This window comes from Liolophura sinensis, chromosome 1, assembly GCF_032854445.1.
Source record: "Liolophura sinensis isolate JHLJ2023 chromosome 1, CUHK_Ljap_v2, whole genome shotgun sequence".
Taxonomy (NCBI): domain Eukaryota; kingdom Metazoa; phylum Mollusca; class Polyplacophora; order Chitonida; family Chitonidae; genus Liolophura; species Liolophura sinensis.
Genome location: NC_088295.1, coordinates 93854753 through 93880932, shown reverse-complemented (window position 1 = coordinate 93880932; position 26180 = coordinate 93854753). Strand labels below are relative to the sequence as shown.

The window sequence follows — 26180 nt, the reverse complement described above, 5'->3', positions numbered from 1 at the left end:
GTAAAGTCTCTATCAGGTAAATATAATTGGCCATACTGTATAAATGTGTTGTCTTATACTGTATTATTGACACATTTGCCTGTATAGAGTAGTGTCCTCTAACTTTACTATTGACTTACATGTAACTGATTAGGCCGATTTAAACATGAAGTACAATATATACTGAAGCACATCCTGTCTCAAAGCCACAGCCGAGCATGCAAAGGTTGCATTCAAACATGGCGTCTGCTTAAACACAGGATAATGTTCTTTCCAGTAGAATTCGGTTTACGGCTCTTTTACTTCAAAGTTCAAATGGTAACACCCGTAACTGAGAATTCCCGACTCAGATACCGAAATACGGAAACATTACGACTATGTCATTTAACACATGAAAATAAAATTTATTATAAGCTGACTAGCGAGATCTTTGTAGTAGTTTGGAGGAAGAAAACGTACACTTTACCAGTATATGACCTGTATAAAACACTTACTTAGTCAATATTATTTACATTTTAAACACATCTACGCCTGATTTGGATGAAAAACTAGCAGCACCAACACCAGGAGTGAAATAGGCAAATACGACAATACATCGGTACAAGTAAGAATTGAACGGTGAGGTGTATACTGAGCCTTTAGCGTAAAATTTGTTATTAACAATGAAATTAACAATAAATATATGAATGTTGAATAACTGACAGAATTACAGAGCTTCCAAAGTAGGCCACTGATTTCAACTTCTAGATGGAATTCAAGCTTACCAAAGCTCAACACAAGTGTACACAACGTACCACAGTGAGATTTCTATATATTTTGTGTCAGATATTTATGGCGTAAAAAGCACACCAGAGTATTTGGTGATAAATTCAAACGTTTGCGAAACTAGATCTTCAAAGTTTCTCCATTTTCGAATAGCAAATCCACGATGTGCAATATAAAGCCGAGAATAAGCTGGCAAACCAATGGTGCGCGTACGCCAGGATGCCTTCAGACAACATCAATGTCAGTTTTGGTGGATTTGGTGTCAGCAAACATGTCCGATTCGTCCTCACTGCTAGGTAGGCGACCCCCAATCCGCACACTGCCGTATAGAGTTCCTGGGCTGGGCACGCTGTGATCTACCGAGGCTCTGGACTGGTTGGAGCGCCGACTGGGGGACGTAGACCGGGTGTGGCTACTGTGGGAGTTGACTCTGATCTGACTGAGTCTCCGCTCCTCAGCCATACTGTTCCTGTGCAGACAAGATAATTACATGAGAGTGTGATCAGTAGACGCTTTGCTAACACTTCAGACATTTATGTTACGTGCACGTTCCTGCTCCCACACACAGTCATAGTTCAGATATTTATATTAAGCACATTCACTGGCTTCCATACATAGTCACAGTTTAGACATTATATCAAACACATTTTTTGGCTGCGATACACGTTCACCGCTGAGACATTTATATTAGAGACATTCTTTCGGTTCCATACACGGTTACAGTTTAAAAATTTATATTCAACATATTCTTTCGTTTCCAAAACACTCTTAGCCTTTACACTCAAATGAAAACATTATTAATTAGGGAAATTTTTCACAAAATAAATTGCAGGTCAATATAATGTTTGAATTCTAAGGTGGTCATTACTTCAAAAACGTGTCTACATCCGAGAAAACGTATAGTTCATGTCCCAGTAGCTCGTTTATGTACATCTTCTAGACATTAACCACTCATAAGAAGCTCTTACAAAAGAGAAAATTCAAGTATAGCGTCGGCTTCAAGTCACGTCATTATCCCAAGCATTCATTCATTCATTCATTCATTCATTCATTCATTCAAGTCACGCCATTACCCCCAAGCATACATTCATTCATTCATTCAAGTCACGTCATTATGCCCAAAGCATTCATTCCAACATTTCAGTCATGTTATTAAAGGAGAAAAAAACATAAAAAAGATGCCAAAATCAGATGAAAGAGCGTCAAAACTTTATTTGCAAATGTGATCTTTAATATTTTTTGGGAGATTTTTCTTTTCAAGAGAAAAGGGTATTTGAAAATATTTTTGTATGGTGGGTATTTGGGACCAACTTTTGGTATTTATCGTTGTTGCATAATAATGTTCTAAATAAGGATGTGATGCCTGTCTAATAAATATATCTGAATGTAAATTTGTTGTTTACAGCGAAATATATGCATTTAACCTAAATTATGATAACATTTATGAATATATCAAAAATATAAATATGATCCAAATTGAGGTTTCATACATTTGTTAGCTGAAAAGAACAAATTCTAGTGCAAAAATATTTATTAAACCTGTGTTACATCCTCATTTATGACATTATTAAACAAAGGCTATAAATACCAAAAGGTGGCCCAAATACCCACCATACAAAAATTATTTTCAAGTGTCTTTTTCTCCATGAGGAAAAATCGGAACAAATATTGAAGAACTCATTAAGGAATAACTTTTCACACTCTTTCATCTGAAGTTTATGTCATTTATGTTTTCTACACCCATAATGTATAAGTTGGTCGCTCTGAGGATCGGTATAAGCCGGTCAAATTTGAGATATCATGCTGTATTTTAACGTGGACCTCCTACATGTATGTCGTAGAATAGCCTATTTTTCCACAGCTGCGTCTCAAAACTGTATTTCACCGGTTACGTGTGACCATTTGCCAGCTGTCACACTGACGTCGCGGCCCTGGTTTTACTCTCTATTTATTTATTTATTTATTTATTTGAGTGGTGTTTTACGCCGTACTCAAGAAAATTTCACTTATACGACGGCCGCCAGCATTATGGTGGGAGGAAACCGGGCAGTGCCGGGGAGAAACCCACGACCATCCGCAGGCTGCTGACAGACCGTCCCATTTACGACCGGAGAGGAAGCCAGGATTTGAACTCACAGCCACCGCATTGTTGTTTTACTCTCAATGCTGCTCGTCTTTATTCCTGCATAAACCAGGATTCTGCTGTTGGACTAAGCATCCCCTAGACCTGGTCCCTTTGTATTTTATGTGAAATGTGATGACAACAGAGCATTTTGAGTAATTCTAGACCAGTGGCGTCTGATGAATTGCAATTAATATCATTGCATTTTTTTTACCTAATTCTGCTTAAGCCATGGTGCTAGGGTTGTAAATTGCTACTGTTGCTGCTATATGCATTTACATGAACAGTGAAAACAAAACCCTGACTGAGGTAAATTGACAAGAAGCTGTATTTCACCGGTTACATTTGACCATTTGTCAGCTATCACGCTGCCGTCGCTGGTCTGGTTTTATTCTCTATGCTGTACAGTTTGAATTATGTTCTGTAAATGAAGTTGCTAATGGTTCCAAAAAGAACCCAACTTACCCTATCCAGCGCCTAATTGCGAATCCGGCCACAATGAGTCCAATAAGAACAGCAACAACGACCCCTGGAATGCACAGTAGTTAAGTTTAGGTTAAGCATCATACATGTAAGACAATTCAACAATTAATTAGTGTCCTGATCAAAATAATATCTAACTGCATTAATTGATATATCTGCAGTGGAATGTTTTACAACTAATGCAGTATTAAAGGTCGAAAAAAATGGAATTATATATTCTACATATATATGAGTAAAAACGCTGAACGTTTGGCTTGATTTACTTTTTCTGACATATATAGCATACATAACATACGACAATCCGTGTCGAAATATTGATAATTTATTTGAGATATCTTTTGAGCAATTTCATACTTGCCGAAAACATTTCCAGGTAGTAAACTCATATTAACATATCACGAAAAACAATTATGGTGCATATATCCGTTAAAGACTGACATACATCAGAAATTGCACCATAATTTACAAAAATTGTTGTTAATGCTCAGAGAGCGGAAGTTGTTAAAGTACATGTACGCATGCACACTGTCGCTATAAAAACCACGGCTGCTGCCATCAACAACATTTTCCAAGCCGTTGAGACAGGCACATGGTAATATTTGAGGGAACATCTGTTTTCTTAACATAAGTGACGAGGTGTATATAAGGCACATGTCACACGCAGAGCTCAAATTAAGGTTTACCTGAGATATCATGATTTCATTTCGACCTGTCTTGGAATCAGTTTTACATGATGTAATATGTGCATACGCATTAATTATTCAAGGTATGTTAAAATCAATTTCCGATATCTGAAAACTAGTATATAGATATATGTCCAAGTCAGTGCAATATATCTGAAATGGTTTCAAGATAAAAATGTCTGAAATGAATTTACAATGTAAATATCTGAAATGGCTTGCCACTAGAAGCTTGCCACTTGGACGCAAAAATTAACAGTTACCTGTGATAATGATGATATCTACTGAAGCTTTAGGCGGGGGGCCATTCGTCTCGATCTTAACGCTGGTGCCTACCCTCGGGCCATCACCTTCCCCTGAAATCATAACTTACTCCTTCAGTATACAAGCAGGACTATACTTGAAAATCGTATAGTCGAAAGTTTTCGTAGATTAAGGATTGACTTGAATATCCTACTTACACAGTGTACCACGCCAATGACTATTACATTATTAATGTTTAGTAACTATAAAATTTATATGGCATGTGTAAATTTAAATTACGTCCAAGTATTCAAATAGTGGGCATGCATCAAGCACATGTATACTACCACAAGAAATCGTGGACACCTCCCTTACTACATTTGTAATCGTCATACGTACTAACATACATGTATACCATAGTAAGAAGGGGCCGTAGCCCTGGGGGTTAGCACGCCAGCGCGACCCAATTACCAAGGAGCCTCTTTTACCCGTGCGGTTGCAAGGGAAATATTATTGAGCATGACGTAAAACACCAATCAAATAAATAACTAAATAAATAAACACAGTAAGGCATCGTGGACACTTTCCTTAATACATTTGTTTTCGCCATTCATCCTAACATATAAATATATATCATGGCAAGAAATCGTAGGTCATATTCTTATTCTAACATATCACAAATCATCCACAGTGCAAGCGACAGTGTAAGGAAAAATGAGTTCTAAAACGCATTCCTCGTGCGAGTTAGATAAAGACCATGAATGCCGTGAAAAATTTCGGGCTGAGCGGAGAACAAACAAAGGAATAACGGATAACATGGACTGCTCTCATTTGGTGTCCACTTCTATACTCCGGGCTGAGCGGAGAACAAACAAAGGAATAACGGATAACATGGACTGCTCTTATTTGGTGTCCACCTCTATACTCCGGGCTGAACGGAGAACAAACAAAGGAATTAAGGATAATATGGACTGCTCTTATTTGGTGTCCACATCTATACTCCGGGCTGAGCGGAGAACAAACAAAGGAATAACGGATAACATGGACTGCTCTTATTTGGTGTCCACCTCTATACTCCGGGCTGAGCGGAGAACAAACAAAGGAATAACGGATAACATGGACTGCTCTTATTTGGTGTCCACCTCTATACTCCGGGCTGAGCGGAGAACAAACAAAGGAATTACGGGTAACATGGACTGCTCTTATTTGGTGTCCACATCTATACTCCGGGCTGAGCGGAGAACAAACAAAGGAATAACGGATAACATGGACTGCTCTTATTTGGTGTCCACCTCTATACTCCGGGCTGAGCGGAGAACAAACAAAGGAATAACGGATAACATGGACTGCTCTTATTTGGTGTCCACCTCTATACTCCGGGCTGAGCGGAGAACAAACAAAGGAATAACGGATAACATGGACTGCTCTTATTTGGTGTCCACCTCTATACTCCGGGCTGAGCGGAGAACAAACAAAGGAATTACGGGTAACATGGACTGCTCTTATTTGGTGTCCACCTCTATACTCCGGGCTGAGCGGAGAACAAACAAAGGAATCACGGATAACATGGACTGCTCTTATTTGGTGTCCACCTCTATACTCCGGGCTGAGCGGAGAACAAACAAAGGAATAACGGATAACATGGACTGCTCTTATTTGGTGTCCACCTCTATACTCCGGGCTGAGCGGAGAACAAACAAAGGAATAACGGGTAACATGGACTGCTCTTATTTGGTGTCCACCTCTATACTCCGGGCTGAGCGGAGAACAAACAAAGGAATAACGGATAACATGGACTGCTCTTATTTGGTGTCCACCTCTATACTCCGGGCTGAGCGGAGAACAAGCAAAGGAATTACGGGTAACATGGACTGCTCTTATTTGGTGTCCACCTCTATACTCCGGGCTGAGCGGAGAACAAACAAAGGAATAACGGATAACATGGACTGCTCTTATTTGGTGTCCACCTCTATACTCCGGGCTGAGCGGAGAACAAACAAAGGAATAACGGATAACATGGACTGCTCTTATTTGGTGTCCACCTCTATACTCCGGGCTGAGCGGAGAACAAACAAAGGAATAACGGATAACATGGACTGCTCTTATTTGGTGTCCACCTCTATACTCCGGGCTGAGCGGAGAACAAACAAAGGAATAACGGGTAACATGGACTGCTCTTATTTGGTGTCCACCTCTATACTCCGGGCTGAGCGGAGAACAAACAAAGGAATTACGGGTAACATGGACTGCTCTTATTTGGTGTCCACCTCTATACTCCGGGCTGAGCGGAGAACAAACAAAGGAATAACGGATAACATGGACTGCTCTTATTTGGTGTCCACATCTATACTCCGGGCTGAGCGGAGAACAAACAAAGGAATAACGGATAACATGGACTGCTCTTATTTGGTGTCCACATCTATACTCATTTGATACATATGATCACCAGTGATTAATGTGGTACTGATTCCTTCACCAGTCGGCATATTTCGCATGTAAAAATTTACTTGATGGCTAACTAATAAATCCATGTCGTAAACAAAAAGGTTATTAAGGCAGACGATAACTGTCAAGCGCTGCCTATATCTCTTATCCTATATTTCCAGTCAGATGGGACGTCCACATGACGTTTAATCTTGAAAAGTGTGATAATGTGCTGACAGAAATCATTTTCTGGTAAAGTTGCATTTGGTTTGTAAAAGTACAGAATTTTTGATTGATGTATAATGTTTGTTTTTACATTTATGTCACAAATTTAAGTGAGGTTTTTGTAAATGTTGCACCTGAGATTTGAACATCGTCGTGGGGGTAGGGAACCACAGACTCACCGGACTCTCTATCGGGGACACTGGAGTTTAGTCGGCACTGATCAACACCTGAAAGAAAATACGTTTGGAATATCATCTTGACGTGGAGTAACAGTCTCATGTACATGTACATGGCTAAATTTGATTTGCTTCAGTGAAGTCTTCGTAAATTAACATTTGGTAAGCCAGATAACTACAACACCAATAAGCTGATCCCTAGTTGTATTGAACAAGAAAGAGTTAACAGGTGTTGAAAAATACAGAAACGAACGGTAAGTAGACGAATGATGTTGACAAAAGCCTCTTACTGATTAGTACCGGTATTTGAAAGTATTTTTAAATTATATTACTACTGGTTAAATTTATGTTACACATACATACTTTTTAGATAAAAAAACTTTTCAATTTCCATGAGCTCTGATGTCACGTGATAAAACATTCTTAGCGTCATCACTCCATCATGTGACGTCATGCACATTGACGTAGTCAGATCCGGGCTGTCAGTCGTAAACAGCGTGGCATTCTGCTCCGCGTTATGACGGGAATGAAACACGGAAATGTTCATGTCTTGTAAGAATTGGCTGCGCTTCACGAAGTGAGCTTCCAGTCCTGTTGACGGCATGTCCACATTTATAACCAAATCACATGTGTCTGCGGAACTTGAGTTTTCGGGTGCCTTCGGTTTCCTGCCAGCTCCATGTATGCTGAAAATTACTGGGAGCTTGAGAATTCTCACTACGTTTGCTTCACATGCCGATAAGTTTATTTCATGTACAAACTCTGAAATAAGAAACAGAGCAAATGGGTCTACGTAGGATAAATCATAAGCAATGTAAGTTGCACATAAAATGGCCCTGAACGAAGACGACTGTATAGTTATCAAGTGCCAGGTCTATTCAGCGACAAATTATCCGTTATCTAGATTTCGGCGTTCGCTGATTCAATATATTTATATATTCAATTTTGATTCAGTGCAGAACACAAAACTATTTCTCTTATTCGACGTTGGTCGGGTTTATTTTTGGACGCAACATGACAAACATCCTGACTTAAAGCTGTAGCCAACCAGAGAGAGCATTCTGCCCACCACGCATTTTCATGTTTGATCAATCTTCAATAAGCACATTTTGTTACTGTCACCTACCTCTGGAAAACATAGTAACATATGTTACTTCTACCTCACACTGAACATGAGTCTCTATAGCCCACATATGTTTATGTTGATAAGGACAGGCGCTAACAGTAAAAATAAAAACCGAAATTTTAACATCCCGTGCGTAAAACGTGACTGAATTTTTCGCATTAAGGAAATGGTCGTATGTTGATGGAATATATAACACACCCAAACAGAGCCATCGCCACGCAGTTGTGGGTCCGAATTCGCTTTGCGCTGGTCTGCTCGCTCCGTTTTCTCCGAATGTAAACCACTTACTACCTGTTTATATCTGTGGTGTGGAGGGGTTGTTCTTTAAAATGAAGGTGATACCGACATAAAACTCTGATCGGGCAAGCCTTAACAGTAATATCGTCCGAATAACAGATGAGTCGTGACCTGGAATAGTATGCACGACACTTTCTCCGATTGAGCATATTAACGTGTAGAAGACTGAGCACAGTTTTCTTTCATTATTAGACTGAACATACATGTGTAAACATGTAGTTAACTTGTAAGAGATTTGGCAACTGACTTGCACGACAAAGGGTGTGTTTGACTTAACTAGCAAATTAGACATAACTGATATTGAGCATAGTTGACTTGTACGAGACTTGGACAAGTAGTTGACTTATAGCTGAATATAGTGGACTTTTGCGAGACTGGGCAAAGATGACCTGTACAAGACTTGGACAAGTAGTTGACATATACGAGACTGGGTATAGATGACCTGTACCAGAATGAATGCTTATTGTTTGACGCCACTTCCGCAGTATATTGTAGCCATATCGTAATAAAACATGCACCAGATTGGTCACTCGGCCCATCGCACAAAATTGGAAACAGTTAAACTATATTCTGGGAACATATGTACATACTGCACCGCCAGAAACTGATGTATAGAAATTAATAGTAAAACGTTATTGAATAGCAAACTGAACACAGTTTTAAGAGAAATCGAAGCTATATGCCAACCAACGGATAGCAAAGGACACAAAAAATGAAAAACCAGTCTCAAAGAAGCATCAGATATTTATAGTAAAACGGAAATAAAAAAATTTCTTACGGGAATGTAAGATATAAACGGACACACAGTGTGACCTTTGGTGACCTGTATGCGCGCCAAAGTTAGTTCTCGCAACAGACGCTTTCTTCAGTTTCTAAAGGTCCAAAGCGACGTCATCAAACACTCCAGTTTCTGCACGCCCGATATATATGTCAAGACAGTACTGAAGACTCCCAGTGTGCCTCCCTGAAGGTCACTATAACTTCCAACACATCAACCTCCCTGAAAGTGACTATAACTTCTAACACATGAACATCCCTGAAAGTGACTATAACTTCTAACACATGAACCTCCCTGAAGGTCACTATAACTTTCTACACATCAACCTCCCTGGAAGTCACTATAACTTCTAACACGTCAACCTCCCTGAAAGTGACTATAACTTCTAACACATGAACCTCCCTGGAGGTCACTATAACTTCCAACACATGAACCTCCCTGAAAGTGGCTATAACTTCTAACACATGAACCTCCCTTAAGGTCACTATAACGCCCAACACTTGAGACTCCCTGTAGGTCGCTATAACTTCTAACACGTGAACCTCCCTGAAAGTGACTATAACTTCTAACACATGAACCTCCCTGGAGGTCACTATAACTTCCAACACATGAACCTCCCTGAAAGTGACTATAACTTCTAACACATGAACCTCCCTGAAGGTCACTATAACGCCCAACACTTGAGACTCCCTGTAGGGCGCTAGCTCCCAACACATTGACGTGTCTGAAGGTCGCTAACTCCGAACCCGGGTGTGTCTCTGCAACCTCACAGCATAGAAAGTATTTTTAATCTAACAAGGACAGACAAAAATCATGTTTTTTAGGAGTGTCGTCAGGAAGGTGTTTAAGAACATGCTACTTTTGCTGTTATCTGTGAGTAAAGACAATGGCCAGTTGTCTTGGCCACATTACCAATGCTGGATTAGCTGGTTGGACAACTTCCTCAAGATAATGCCGTAAATAAGTAATCAACAATGGTTGTGCATCGGCTCTGTGATGAATCCATACACACCTGGTTTTGCTTACTCACTAAAACTGGGATTACGCACAACCAGTGATATGAAATAACGGCACAGCATGAAATACCTTGTTCAATCGGCTCCGTGATGAAGCCATACACACCTGGTTTTGCTTACTCACTAAAACTGGGATTACGCACAACCAGTGATATGAAATAACGGCACAGCATGAAATACCTTGTTCAATCGGCTCCGTGATGAATCCATACACACCTGGTTTTGCTTACTCACTTAAACTGGGATTACGCACAACCAGTGATATGAAATAACGGCACAGCATGAAATACCTTGTTCAATCGGCTCCGTGATGAAGCCATACACACCTGGTTTTGCTTACTCACTTAAACTGGGATTACGCACAACCAGTGATATGAAATAACGGCACAGCATGAAATACCTTGTTCAATCGGCTCCGTGATGAAGCCATACACACCTGGTTTTGCTTACTCACTTAAACTGGGATTACGCACAACCAGTGATATGAAATAACGGCACAGCATGAAATACCTTGTTCAATCGGCTCCGTGATGAAGCCATACACACCTGGTTTTGCTTACTCACTTAAACTGGGATTACGCACAACCAGTGATATGAAATAACGGCACAGCATGAAATACCTTGTTCAATCGGCTCCGTGATGAAGCCATACACACCTGGTTTTGCTTACTCACTTAAACTGGGATTACGCACAACCAGTGATATGAAATAACGGCACAGCATGAAATACCTTGTTCAATCGGCTCCGTGATGAAGCCATACACACCTGGTTTTGCTTACTCACTTAAACTGGGATTACGCACAACCAGTGATATGAAATAACGGCACAGCATGAAATACCTTGTTCAATCGGCTCCGTGATGAAGCCATACACACCTGGTTTTGCTTACTCACTTAAACTGGGATTACGCACAACCAGTGATATGAAATAACGGCACAGCATGAAATACCTTGTTCAATCGGCTCCGTGATGAAGCCATACACACCTGGTTTTGCTTACTCACTAAAACTGGGATTACGCACAACCAGTGATATGAAATAACGGCACAGCATGAAATACCTTGTTCAATCGGCTCCGTGATGAATCCATACACACCTGGTTTTGCTTACTCACTTAAACTGGGATTACGCACAACCAGTGATATGAAATAACGGCACAGCATGAAATACCTTGTTCAGTACCATGTGTTTAGCTAGCATTTGACGTTTTGGCAAACCGTGCGGACTTACCGTCTTGCTGTGCGCTGTAGCGGATCCATGTCAATAACACCAGTAGAACTGTTACCTTGTACATCGTGCCGGCAATTACAGTGTGGTGTCACGAGCTGTGCTTTTCCTCACCAGAACAAAGGAGGGTTAACCGGGACAGGCAGTTGTATGGCAGGAAGAGATGATGTGATCTACATCCGAGTCTGACGGGATCACCATCCACTCTGATGTCAATAACAAGAAATGACGCAGACTGTATGGGATACATGGATTATCCCGCCGGTCCTTAACATGCAGTAGGCTATATGCTCGTGTATATTACACCCAATCATTGTCCTTCCTGATATTGTATACGATGTAAACTTGGCGTCTTTTATATATACTTTTCTGGCTGCATGCAAGAATATTTCCTTGTGTTTAATAAAGAGAAGGCGATGAGTTCATTTGAGATGGATAAAAGCACCCTTCATTTGCACAGACGACCACTCCCGTGGCCTAATGGTTAGATCGTCAGCCTTGACGTCGGGAGACCCAGGATCAAACCCGGGCCGGGTCATACCAAAGAGTTTAACAATGGTACTTGTTGGTGTCCCACTCGGCGCTCAGCACTTAGAGGTAAGAGCATGGAAACAAGACTGCTTGGCCCGGTGTCAGTATAATGTGACTGGGCGGGGTCTCTAATATGGTGGCTTTGGCATGATACTTCAGTGGAGACTGCGTTTTGATAGCATGGACTCGCCCTGCCACAAGAAGACGCAATTTACACACACCGAATGACTCCTCGTCGTCGTCATATGATTGAAAGCATGCACGCATGCATGCATACATACATACATACATACATACATACATACATACATATTTGCCCATATATTTAGTTGTCTTTTGAGAAAACCTATGTCTCAGAACATACGATCTCATTGACCAGGGGTTACTCGTATCTAGGAAAACCCTTTAGAAAACTAGGATAGCAAGGGCTCTACATCTAGACTTTGTGGGTTATAGCACACAATCTCATTGGTCAAGGGTTAATCGTCTCCCGGAACAATCCTGCAGAGGGCTTGGTCAGCGAGGGCTATATACCAAAGATCTATGGGTTAGAATAAGCATTATATTATATACCCAGCCGGATTAGCTGTGCATCTAAATGAATAGGTTAAACTACAAATCAGTTATTTTACATTTTTAGCAGAACTGACATGAATATTTAAAACGGCTGAAGTACTGGTAATGTAAAAACTAATATCAAAAGAATAATGTTTTACATTTTGTTCACATCGTAAGTTATTTGTGGTAAAAACTGTGCATGGTAAGTACACGTAGCTTGGAACACCTTGATCACAGAGTATGTAGCCTGTAGCACCTGCATCACAACATAAGTACCTTGTAACGCCTTGATCACAGCGTATGTAACTTGTAACATCTTGATCATAAAACAAGTAGACCGTAACACCTTTTTCACAATATAAGTAGCCTGTAACACCTTCATCATAACGTAAGTAGCCTGTAATACCTTGATCACAACGTGAGTAGCATGTAAGACCTTAATCACGACGTAAATAGCATGTAAGACCTTAAATTAATCACAACGTAAGTGGTCTGTAACACCTTAGTCGCACGGTAAGTAGCTAGTAATACCTTGAGCACAACGTAAGAACCCTGTAGTACCTTCATCAAAACGTAAGTAGCCTGTAACACCTTAATCACAATGTAAGGAGTTTGTCGTACGTTAATGACAATGTAGCTATCATGTAACACCTTAACCACGACGTGTGTAGCCTGTAACATTTTTATCACGATGTAAATAGTCTGTCACCAGCGCGGTCGCTGTGAGTTCAAGTCCAGCTAAATCTGGCTTCCTGGTTTTTCAGCAGCCTGCAGATGGTCGTGGGTTTCTCTCCGGCTTTTCCAGGTTTCCTCCCACCATAATGCTGGCCACCGTCGAATAAGTGAAATATTCCTGAGTAAGGCGTAAATCACCAATCAAGTAAATAGATCAACTGATCACAGTGTAAGTACCCTTTACCACCTTGATCACATCGATAGTATTTTGTAACCCCCTGCTTACATCGTACGTTACTTGAAACACTTTGCATATATTGTGAGTGGCTTGTCCCGAATACAATTACTATATCCTAAAAGTGGGTTGTGACATCATGGCCACATTATAACCCCACCTCAGTGCTCTTAGCTCCGAACAAAATCTCTGCATAAAACACATTCAAATTCATGGCACATCTGGAGAAATCTATTAGTTTCTCTAAAAGCAATCACATGCTGCAGCTAAAGATTACCAGGCGTGTATATGATTCACAATACTTAATTGGGAGACCTCCATAGCCGAGGAGGTCAGCACGCCTGCGCGGTGCCATGACTCAGAAGCCTCTGAACAATATGATCGCTTCTGAGTTCAAGTCCAGCTCATGCAGGCTTTCTCTCCGGCCGTAGGTCTTGAGTACGGTGTAAATCAATCAGTCACAATACTTGCAGAATACGTGCAGCGGCGTGATCATATTTTGCCGTAGCAGGTGATTGCCATGAGAGCGCGTACGCTGTCTTGCAGACCACCTCTCTTCCGGCGCTCGTGTGAGCACGCACGCTGTTTTGAAGACCACCTCTCTTCCTCCGATATCGTTTGCATGTCATGCATATACATGTATGTGGGAAAGCTGTCGTCAGCTTGCTGAAGGTTGGTGGTTTACACGGGCACTTTAATTTTCCCAGCTCATAAAATTGACTGCCATCGTATAAGTAAAAAATTCTTGAACATGGCGGTAAGAAAATATAAATAAATAAATAAATTACAAGAAAAAAAAATCAGTGTATGGGTGTAAGATTGTACCGTGAGATAAAGGGGAGGTAAACAGTCGGTGTAATGTTGATACCATTGAAAGTAGCTTACCTCCCTTGGTCATGTTATTTTAGGGCCAGCCTGAGCTGCAGATTATTTAGTAGTTTGTACATTTTGTGGAACCACAGTTCGTTGATTTTTGCGTACACCTTTTATAACTATGTCAAAAGGACAATAATGCATGTTTCGCAAAACTTAATTTTCTTGTTTTATAAAACGTACAAAAAGAGTCTGTGTCGATATGCTTATCCTCGCTTCCTCTCCATACGTGGGAAGTTCGTAGGTTCCCCCTGGCTCTATCTGGTTTTTTCCAAACATAATGTGCCTGCCGTCGTATATGTGAAAAATTCTTGAGTACGCAGTAAAACACCAATCAAATAAATACAATATATAGATAAAGCGGCGATGGAATGCAAGCACGCTCTCTTATACTTGTATTTCACTATAAATGCCCTGCACTGGGCCACATTTTCCTCCAAGCACGTCAGTGTTTGTATGTGTATATCTATGTATGCTTGGCGTTTAGCGTCGTACTTAACAATCTTTTGGTCATATGACGACGAGGAGTCATTAGGTATGTGTATATATAATGTGTATTTTTGTGGCAGGGCGAATCCATAACGCCAAAGGGCTGTCGCCAGTACCATGCTGAAGATACCAGACATAACACCGCACGCAGTCAAATTATACTGACACCGGCGAACCAGTCATGTTTCCTTGCTCCAACTTCTTAGTGCTGAGCGCCAAGTGACGCAGCAGCAAGTACCATTTGCACAGTCTTTGGTATGACCCGACCCCGGTTTGATCCCGGGGTCTCCGAACTTCTAGGCAGACGCTCTAACCATTATGCCACCAAAACGGAATAGTATATCAGAATAATACCATATTACAAAACGTACATGAAAAGTGCGACTAGGCATTTTGTTTTACAAAAATTTACCTTTCTTACGAAGTACTTTGTGTTATTTAACTCTTTCCTCCGTTTTGGGTGTTTTGTGGTATCCTTCTAATGTAAATGCTGTGTTTAGCACCGAGTCACACAGTATACACTAAATTGAACTGAATTACATAGATATACTGCTGTAAGAGAGGGACACACATCCCTTGTCGATCCTGACCCCTCACTGGGTTAAGCCGTGTTATGTGTCATTACCCTCTGGACGACTGTTGACGTAACATTCAGGTTAATACCTGCACATTTATTATCCTCTCAACCGGCAGTGTTTGTGAGAGCTGTGCTGCTCGAAACCTCAACATGGATCAAGCAGTGAGCGGGTATAGAGTAAACCAGGTTGACCAGGCTCGTTATCTCAAACGTTCTATTCAGTCTGTTTCGGCGTGAACATGCCCCGATTAAGTTTTACAATTAACCCGCCCTCTCTTGAGCTTTGTGGACACGCCAAAACGCGTTCTTCAACACCGCAGCCAGAAGTACCCTTCCGTTGTAAAAAAACGTCAGGTCCTTGTGCGCGAGAGTTACTATTTCCATTGCTTAAGCATTTTAAAATGATGTAACATCGTTTTCTTGTTTGTTGGGGTTTTTTTGCGTGTTTTATTTTTTAAATTTATTTTTCAAAAGACTAAAAGGCAACGAATGGCAGAGTACCAGGGAGACAACGGTAACTGTGCAAAGCGAAGGCTGAATAAAGCGAAGAGAAAATTCACATATGTACATGAGATGAGAGAATTAGTATCAACCTGCGTATGTATCGTGTATTATTGATATCGCCGAAATCCGGTACATGCGAAACGAAAATCTGTAAGAGGGAAATAAGGCAGGGGAAAATAGAAGTCGATAATACCTACTCGTCCTTTGCTCTGTGGCGGCGTCTGGGCTCCTTTATTTAGTTTCATTTAGTACGGTTAGAACGAAATTCTAAGCGATCGGAACCAGCATGGCTCTGTAGCTGACGCTACTACATACTGATGGGTCGGTCGTTAGGGGATATGCGGGTCTCTGCAGGCAACAGTCAGCGTCACACAGTACAGCGCCTGTCTACTTAATCGTCTATGTTTCTTTCATCCATGAACCTACCGGTCTTTCCATGACATTTGACTTTAAATGAACGTGTAAAATGAAGAGGGTTATAACTTTGGCATTTTAAAGCATACATGAGAAATTTGATCCCCAACAGAGGCGGATAGCAGAGCGAAAATCTGGCTCGAAGTATCTCACGACATCATGTGACCAAGTCCTAACGTCGTCTGCTTTCGATGGCAGAATCTTCTGGATGTTAGCCGTGCTGTGCACTCCATGAAGATATCAGGAATTTCAGAAATAGAAATTTGTTACATCATTCTTGTGACCGGGGTTGAGTTGTACACGAATATGTGTTATGTTACATTATAGACATAGATATAGCTGCAGACCACTTAGTGAAAGTTACACGGGGAGCAGTGATGTTGCACGAGTTACAGTGTGCAAGTGAAGTAGGTCCCACGCTAACAATACACGCGTACATGTAAGCGCGGGTTTTCTCGGTTGTCATACCTGCAATACACCTGCAATACGTTAGTTATTGACACAGTGACTATTAAACGTATATAGTGCTGCGTCACCCCACTGGTGGTGACTCACACGTACGGAATCGTGGGTGGGAAGACAGACGGACATCCTGACCACCATGTAAATTATCCACGTGGATAACACTGTTATTTGTAATTTAGGTTTGATTTATTGGGCATGGAAGACGCACGCTCTGGTCATGTGTATACCTGCCTTATTGACTGCTTGATATACCCCAGCGTGATACATTCTAACGTGATATATCCCAACTTGATACATCCTAACGTGATATATCCCGGCGTGATACATCCTAACGTGATATATCCCAGCGTGATACATCCTAAGGTGATATACCCCAGCGCAATACATCCTAACATGATATACCCCAGCGTAATACATCCTAACATGATATATCCCAGCGTGATACACCCAACGTGATATATCCCAGCGTGATACATCCTAGCGTGATATATCCCAGCGTGATACATCCTAATGTGATATAACCCAGTGTGATACATCCTAACGTGATATATCCCAGCTTGATACATCCTAACTTGATATATCCCGGCATGATACATCCTAACGTGATATACCCCAGCGTGTCATGTTGGGGCATGTCAGGCTGGGGCTTATTTTGCTGAGATACATCATGCTGGGGTATATCATGCTGGGTGTATTATGCTGGGGCGTATTATGCTGGGGTGTATTTTACTGGGGTATATCATGCTCGGCCATATCATGATGGGCCATGTCATGCTGGTGTGCGTCATGCTAAGGTATGTCATCCTGAGCTATATCATGCTGAGGTATATCGTGCTGGGGCATATCATGCTGGGACATATCATGCTGAGGTGTATCATGCCAGGACACATCATACTGGGGCATATCTTGCTGGGATATATCATTCTCGTGCTGGGGTACATCATGCTGGGGTATATCATATTGGGGCATATCATGCTGAGGTACATCATGCTGGGTCATAGCATGCTGACGCATATCGTGCCAGGACATATCATACTGGGGGACATCTTGTTGGGGTATATCATGCTGGGGTAAATCATGTTGGGGCATATCATGCTGAGGTACATCATGCTGGGGCATAGCATGCTGACGTATATCGTGCCAGGACATATCATACTGGGGGACATCTTGTTGGGGTATATCATGCTGGGGCATATCATGCTGAGGTACATCATGCTGGGGCATAGCATGCTGACGTATATCGTGCCAGGACATATCATACTGGGGGACATCTTGTTGGGGTATATCATACTGGGGTAAATCATGTTGGGGCATATCATGCCGAGGTACATCATGCTGGGGCATAGCATGCTGACGTATATCGTGCCAGGACATATCTTACTGGGGGACATCTTGTTGGGGTATATCATGCTGGGGTACATCATGTTGGGGCATATCATGCTGAGGTACATCATGCTGGGGCATAGCATGCTGACGTATATCGTGCCAGGACATATCTTACTGGGGGATATCTTGCTGGGATATATCATGCTGGGGTATATCATGCTGAGGCTTATCATGCTGGGCACATCATGCTGGGACACATCATGCTGGGGCGTATTATTCTGGGGTACATCACGCTGGGATACCTCAGCATAATATGCCCCAGCATGTATATTACTTAAAGTCATGCAGTGCGTCAAGTTTGCAGTATGTCCAGTTTTTGTCTCTGTTTATATCACTGTTAGGACAAAACCGCCATGATGGTGTTAGGGGAAACACTTTGGATATTTTCAAAACCAGTAGTTAGGCTTGAACGATCCCAGCTTCGCCAGCTCTTGATCGAGTTTGTATCGCCAGGGGTTGGCTACATCTGCTTGGTGCTAACGCTGATTCCGAGACGATTGAGTACAAACACGTGTGAGACGTTCTCACGCCGAGGCCAGAATGACGTGTTATCGTGTTCATGAAGGGCACATCTTCTGATCTATACGAAAGGAATAATCACTGTACACGCATGTTCAATGAAACCTCGTTTTCTCTGTGAATGATCAAGTATAGGTGGTTGCACTACAAAGCTTACACACCCAGTAGGCCTATAACACGTGGTAAGTCTGGACTTAACAAATGCACCTGTTTGTTTTAATGAAGAAACCCTTTCTGTATGAATCCAGTATTTCACGTAAACACTGTGGTTGTTGTAACACACAAGTATATCTGTGTATTGATGACTGAGGCATTATAGCGATAATTTCGTCGTGAGGACTTGCATTCGAAGCCTCTGCGCGTCTTGTTATTAACATAGGGTTTGGGAGCAACGAAAAACGTTGTCTGATGATAACGAAAACAAGGCATGATCAGAATTTGATAAACAAAAACCATTTCTATGGAAATATATGCTATTATTATAATGAGTCTTGTGTAGACAGAGCCATTGCAAGCTGCTTACGCGTGCCAATGATTGCTGACACGATTTGAACAGAAGAAATGCCATGCAGCAAGCTGGAAAATGAGACCAAATAGTATTATTTCTCATTTAGTATTGTTTCCCAGAAATACCTCCTTCAAAAGACACACATAACCTAAGCATATGAACCGGACGTGGATATTATGGGATGAGTGAGTCAATGTGATAGCACTGTATACACCCAGAAGTGCTGTTTGTCGCTCAATCCAATCGGCCTACACAGTTCATACATTGATCTCTGTACGATCCATGTGATGCCGACTTCACAGGGAGGCAGCAGTCTGTAGGTTATATCTGCCAAATCACTGATGACCGACTGATCTAACGTATGAGTCATAACCCTCCTGACAATTACGTGAGCTGTATAAAAAAGTGTCACTAGCTATATAGTAATTCCCTTGAATGAATTGTGGAATACCGCATAGCACGAGCTCCATAAGCTATTGTTCACTTTTAGCTTACTTAGCAAGGGTCGGAGATATCGTGCGATACATCGGGATTATTGGTGAGGAAAGGTTAGCAGTGCCCCAGGAAATTACAACCCTTCGCCACATAGCTGCTGAACACATCTGACGTAAGGCGACAGCCATATATCTCAGTGATAAACACATATCACGTAAGGCCACAGTCACATACCGTACCTGCTAAACACATATCACGTGAGACCACAGCCATATAACGTACCTGCTAAACACATATCACCTAAGACCACAGCCATATACCGTACCTGTTAAACACATATCACGTAAGGCCACAGTCATATACTGTACCTGTTAAGCACATATCACGTAAGGCCACAGTCATATACCGTACCTGTTAAACACATATCACGTAAGGCCACAGTCACATACCGTACCTGCTAAACACATTTTACGTAAGGCCACTGCCACATACCGTACCTGCTAAACGCATATCACGCAAGGCCACAGCCACATACCGTACCTGCTAAACACATATCACGTAAGGGCCACAGTCACATACCGTACCTGCTAAACACATATCACGTAAGGCCACAGTCACATACCGTACCTGCTCAACACATATCACGCAAGGCCACAGCCACATACCGTACCTGCTAAAGGCATATCACGTAAGGCCACTGCCACATACCGTACCTGCTAAAGGCATATCACGTAAGGCCACTGCCACATACCGTACCTGCTAAACGCCTATCACGTAAGGCCACAGTCACATACCGTACCTGCTAAACACATATCACGTAAGGCCACAACCACATACCGTACCTGCTAAAGGCATATTACGTAAGGCCACAGCCACATACCGTACCTGCTAAAGGCATATCACGTAAGGCCACTGCCACATACCGTACCTGCTAAACGCCTATCACGTAAGGCCACAGTCACATACCGTACCTGCTAAACACATATCACGTAAGGCCACAACCACATACCGTACCTGCTAAACGCATATCACGTAAGGCCACAGCCACGTACCGTACCTGCTAAACACATATCACATAAGGCCAGAGCCAGACAACATGGCGCGCTGACTCTGGCTTAACATCAGGAGGTTCGTCAGGTGTCTGGGCTGTGGCCTTACGTCAAGAGGTTCGCCAGGTATCTGTGGTCTTACGTCAGGAGGTTTGCCAGATAGCTGGCTACGGCATAACGTCAGGAGGTTCGTCAGATATCTGGCTGTGGCCTTACGTCAGGAGGTTCGCCAGGTGTCTGGCTTTGACCTTTATGCCAGGACGTTCGCCAGCTATCTGGCTGTGGCATTACGTCAGTCGGTTAGCCATGTATGTGGCTGTGGCCTTACGTCAGTCGGTTCGTCAGGTGTCAGGCTGTGGACTTATGTCAGTCGGTTCGTCAGGTGTGAGGCTGTGGCCTTACGTCAGGAGATTCGTCAGGTGTCAGGCTGTGTGCTTACGTCAGGAGATTCGTTTGGTATCTGGCTGTGGCCTTACGTAAGGAGGTTCGCCAGGTGTCAGGCTTTGGCCTTTACACCAGGATGTTCGCCAGCTATCTGGCTGTGGCATTACGTCAGTCGGTTCGCCATGTATTGGGCTGTGACCTTACGTCAGTCGCTTCGTCAAGTGTCAGACTGTGGACTTATGTCAGTCGGTTCGTCAGGTGTCAGGCTGTGGCCTTACGTCAGGAGTTTCGCCAGGTGTCGTCAGACTGCGGCCTTACGTCAGGAGAATCGTCAGGTGTCAGGCTGTGGCCTTACGTCAGGAGATTCGTCAGGGGTCAGGCTGTAGACTTATGTCAGGAGATTCGTCAGGCGTCAGGCTGTGGCCTTACGTCAGGTGCCGGGCTGTGGCCTTACGTCAGGTGTCTGGCTGTGGCCTTACGTCAGGTGTCTGGCTGTAGTCTTACGTCGGGAGACTCGTCAGGTGTCTGGCTGTGGCCTTACGTCAGGATATTCGTCAGGTGTCTGGCTGTGGCATTACGTCAGGATATTCGTCAGGTGTCTGGCTGTGGCCTTACGTCAGGAGATTCGTCAGGTGTCTGGCTGTGGCATTACGTCAGGATATTCGTCAGGTGTCTGGCTGTGGCCTTACGTCAGGAGATTCGTCAGGTGTCTGGCTGTGGCCTTACGTCAGGAGATTCGTCAGGTGTCTGGCTGTGGCATTACGTCAGGATATTCGTCAGGTGTCTGGCTGTGGCCTTACGTCAGGAGATTCGTCAGGTGTCTGGCTGTGGCCCTATGTCAGGAGTTTCGCCAGGTGTCAGACTGTGGCCTTATGTCAGGGGATTTGTCAGGTGCCAGGCTGTGTCCTTACGTCGGGAAGTTCGTCAGGTGCCAGGATGTTGTCTTTATGTCAGGAGATTCGTCAGGTGTCAGACTGTGGCCTTACGTCAGGACATTCGTCAGGTGTCTGGCTGTGGCCTTACGTCAGGAGATTCGTCAGGTGTCTCGCTGCGTCCTTACGTCAGGAGGTTCGTCAGGTGTCAAGTTATGGCCTTACGTCAGGTGCCGGCCAGACGTCAGGTGACGTCAAGAGATTCGTCAGGTGTCTGGCTGTGGCCTTACGTCAGGAGATTCGTCAGGATTTCAGCCTGTGGCCTTACGTCAGGATATTCGTCAGGTGTCTGGCTGTGGCATTACGTCAGGAGATTCGTCAGGTGCCAGGATGTGGCCTTACGTTAGGAGGTTCGCTAGGTGTCAGACTGTGGCCTTTCGTCAGGAGATTCGTCAGGTGCCAGGCTGTGGTTTTACGTCAAGTGATTCGCCAGGTGCCAGGCTGTGGCCTTACGTCAGGAGGTTCGCTAGGTGTCAGACTGTGACCCTATGTCAGGAGGTTCGTGAGGTGCCAGGCTGTGGTATTACGTCAGGAGATTTGTCAGGTGTCTGGCTGTGGCTGAATGTCAATCGTTTCGTCTAAGTAATATGATATAAGTAAATGTCTCAATATTCATGTAATGTCCTCAGAAATTTCAATGAAAGTACATTGTCTATTGTTCATCTCGTAACTGAATTCCAGTCAACCTGCTTTGTACTGTCTCCACAGTAAATGTTTTTAAAGCAGACAAATCGTATCGTGCCTTAGCACGGTATTGGTATAAAAAGGGTTGCCGAACATTCGACGCCATGTAATTTGTGTCGATGTTCAGCAGACTAGGCTTCTACAGGATTTAAAGACTCCGTGTGGCACTCTGTGCAGTGTAGTGCAGTCAGTGAATTTCCCTCGTGTGAACACGAGATATTCAGGTGCACAGTGTTACGCGACATGCATGTACTCAACTAGGATATTTGTGAGCAAGTATTTCGTCGTGTCTTACTGATCCAAACTGGGGAAATAAGAACGACTGTGTCTTTTAGCAATAAACTAACGTCTGGCTGACAATTTTTAAGTTCGTTGGAGTTAACGGAATTGAAGATGCCAATATTTTAGTGTTAGGCCTACGGGTTGTGTTGTGATTGGAATGACAGGATATTCTCTTTAATTTATATTGTGACGATAAACTTTTCAGCGGTGTTTAGCTGTGGACTGACCCTATGTAAACACTTTCAAGAGAACGGAAAATAACGTTACATAGTGACCGGACAATACATATTTGTACATTTATATATTCATATACATGTACGTCTAAGTAAATTTATTTTCGATTTAATATCTGGTATATTCCAGTATTCTGATATATTGATAAATTAATGCCCTTGTATTTGAATTATTTCAATATAGCGTTTTGAGGTTAACCTTGTGGCTATTTTGTAATTTGCTTTCACCATTTGTAAATATCCCCGCCTTTGATACTAAACTGTGTTCTCCATTCCGCCTACAAATAGTTCACTGGGGGCGTCTGTGGATGAATGGTGAGAGAGCCATTCACTTAAACGGTCTCCGTGAGTTCAAGTCCAGCTCATGCTGCCCCCCCCCCCTCCCCCGTCGTACCTAAAAGGTCTGGTAGCAACTTGTGGATGGCCGTGTCTTTTCCCGGATACTTGCCTGGTTTTTACCCTGCAAAATGCTGGCCGCCGTCGTATATATAGAGAAATATTTTGAGAATACGGTAAAAACAAAAACAATTAATTAAATAAATAAATACATATGTATTAAAAGAAACAAAAATAAGTCTTTCTATAAGGGGACAGTTAAATTGTAAGCTATTTTGGTTTCCTTGTACAAAATATAACACAGATTTAGTCAGTATAAGTGGAACTGACAACTGTTTGACCACTGCAAACCACCCTAGAAATATTCAACAATTTCATCTGACTTCAAGTATGTTTTCGCCCATATATACATGATCATGGGATAGCAAACTGCATTGGCCCTGACGACCAGCCCATGCAGTGACTTGTTAGTTTGAGCGTGTGTGTTGTTTGGTAACAGTGAGGAATCTGTCGTGACATAAACTTTTCAAGTGTGCTTTAGTATGGTGTTGTAACGCACTCCCCCTCCACGTGCACCGTCATGCAGCCGATCGGATCGGAGCCTGCCGCGAGTTGCAGCGGTCACACCGAGACATTTGACATTTCTCTTGGACAACTCGCCCGGAATTTGACCTTTTCTGACCATTTGCCGGTGGCGGTTTCTGGAGACATGTTTAATGACCGCTTCCCTCTCGGTCACTTCCGAAGCCGCCCAGAGGGGGATCGTAAGGCTGCAATAGGCTTATTAGTGTGTCCATGAATATAAGCCAGGCTGCAGGCCCGTCTACACCGGAAAACAGGCGCACTGGCCAGGGAATGCGCTAAGTCAGTGGTCATTAATTATGCTGCAAGTTTAAAAGCACATTTTCTGTCAACCACTTGGACACTTTGATTCAAGTTATGTGTAGATCTTATCATCCAGGACAGTGTCCCAGCTTTCACATAGGCACCTATATTCGACACATGTATCTCAGCTGAAGCAATAGCCGGCCTCTAAGTTACAACCATGCAAGAGTCGAATACACAGTAGTCTATACATTTACCTGCCCGCCCTCTGTGCAAACGTCTTGTGCGTCTTCGATTCACATGAATCAATGTTAAATACATATGATTGAAATACATTAAACTTAATGTACCCCGATAAATAATATACCTGAATTAAATCCAGCGCATACTTGTCATTACTTAGTTCCCACTTTGTTAAATCACAAACCTTAAAATGTCATTTTTTTCTGTAAAAATATCATATAAAATAATACAATATGTTAAATGCCGTAAAATGTAATTGCCAATCGCTTAAACTGTTATTGTTTGTGAGTTGTAAAATAATGTTAGAGTACACAAGATTTTTAACATTTAAAAAACAACCTTAGAGTCGGATTTAAGACCATTAAACCCTTATATAAACGCCTGCATGTGAATTCATTCCCCTTGGTATTTCCTGTTTATAAATGCTGGCGGGTCATGCTTACGTACATGTACGAAGTTGCTGTGCAGGATTTATCAACCTTTAAATTTAGGCCTTCAAAGAAGACGGTCCCTATTGTACGTGATAGTGAGCCGTGGTGGCGAGACACGACGAGCTGTGATGACGAGTTACGACGAACTGTGATGACGAGGCACAACCAGCCGTGATGACGAAACGCGCCGACAAGCCGCGAGGAGCTGTGATGACCAACCGTGATGACGAGCCGCGCTGACGAGCCACGATCATGAGATGGTTTTAGACTGCCATACTAACTGCAATTACGTGTTAGACTGCCACAACATCTGCAGTTACGTGTTACACTGCCACAACATCTGCAATTACGTGTTAGACTGCCACAATATCTGCAATTACGTGTTAGACTGTCACAACATCTGCAATTACGTGTTACACTGCCACAACATCTGCAATTACATGTTAGACGGCCACAACAACTGCAATTACGTGTTACACTGCCACAACATCTGCAATTACGTGTTAGACTGCCAACATCTGCAATTATGTGTTAGACTGCCACAACAATTGTAATTACGTGTTAGACTGCCACAACAATTGCAATTACGTGTTAGATTGCCACAACAACCGCAATTACGTGTTAGACTGCCACAACATCTGCAATTACGTGTTAGACTGCCACACTAACTGCAATTACGTGTTAGACTGCCACCACATCTGCAATTACATGTTAGACTGCCACAACATCTGCAATTACGTGTTACACTGCCACAACATCTGCAATTACATGTTAGACGGCCACAACAACTGCAATTACGTGTTACACTGCCACAACATCTGCAATTACGTGTTAGACTGCCAACATCTGCAATTACGTATTAGACTGCCACAACAATTGCAATTACGTGTTAGACTGCCACAACAACTGCAATTACGTGTTAGACTGCCACAACAAATGTAATTACGTGTTAGACTGCCACAACATCTGCAATTGCGTGTTAGACAGCCACAACATCTGCAATTACGTGTTAGACTGCCACAACAACTTTAGTTACTTATTAGCCTGCCACAACTGCACTTACCTGTTAGG

General features: G+C 42.6%; 2 protein-coding genes across 4 annotated transcripts; both read right to left on the bottom strand.

Annotated features, from left to right (window-relative positions):
* Window positions 1-362: 362 nt before the first annotated feature.
* Window positions 363-12272, bottom strand: LOC135482027 (uncharacterized). Of its 3 annotated transcripts, none has more exons than XM_064761846.1 (6): window positions 11545-12272; window positions 7461-7859; window positions 7056-7148; window positions 4293-4385; window positions 3332-3395; window positions 363-1213 (listed from the first exon to the last, which is right to left on the bottom strand). In XM_064761846.1, exons 1-6 carry the CDS (start codon window positions 11606-11608, stop codon window positions 970-972), a joined length of 957 nt encoding a protein of 318 aa, XP_064617916.1. In that variant the 5' UTR covers window positions 11609-12272; the 3' UTR covers window positions 363-969. The 3 variants fall into 3 exon arrangements, with proteins under 3 accessions (XP_064617916.1, XP_064617917.1, XP_064617918.1); XM_064761847.1 differs by having other exon boundaries at window positions 7101-7148; XM_064761848.1 differs by lacking the exon at window positions 11545-12272 and adding an exon at window positions 8422-8752.
* Window positions 12273-17651: 5379 nt separating this feature from the next.
* LOC135465860 (membrane-spanning 4-domains subfamily A member 14-like) lies at window positions 17652-18236 on the bottom strand. Its single transcript, XM_064743227.1, has one exon. It carries the CDS (start codon window positions 18234-18236, stop codon window positions 17652-17654), a length of 585 nt encoding a protein of 194 aa, XP_064599297.1.
* Window positions 18237-26180: the final 7944 nt, after the last annotated feature.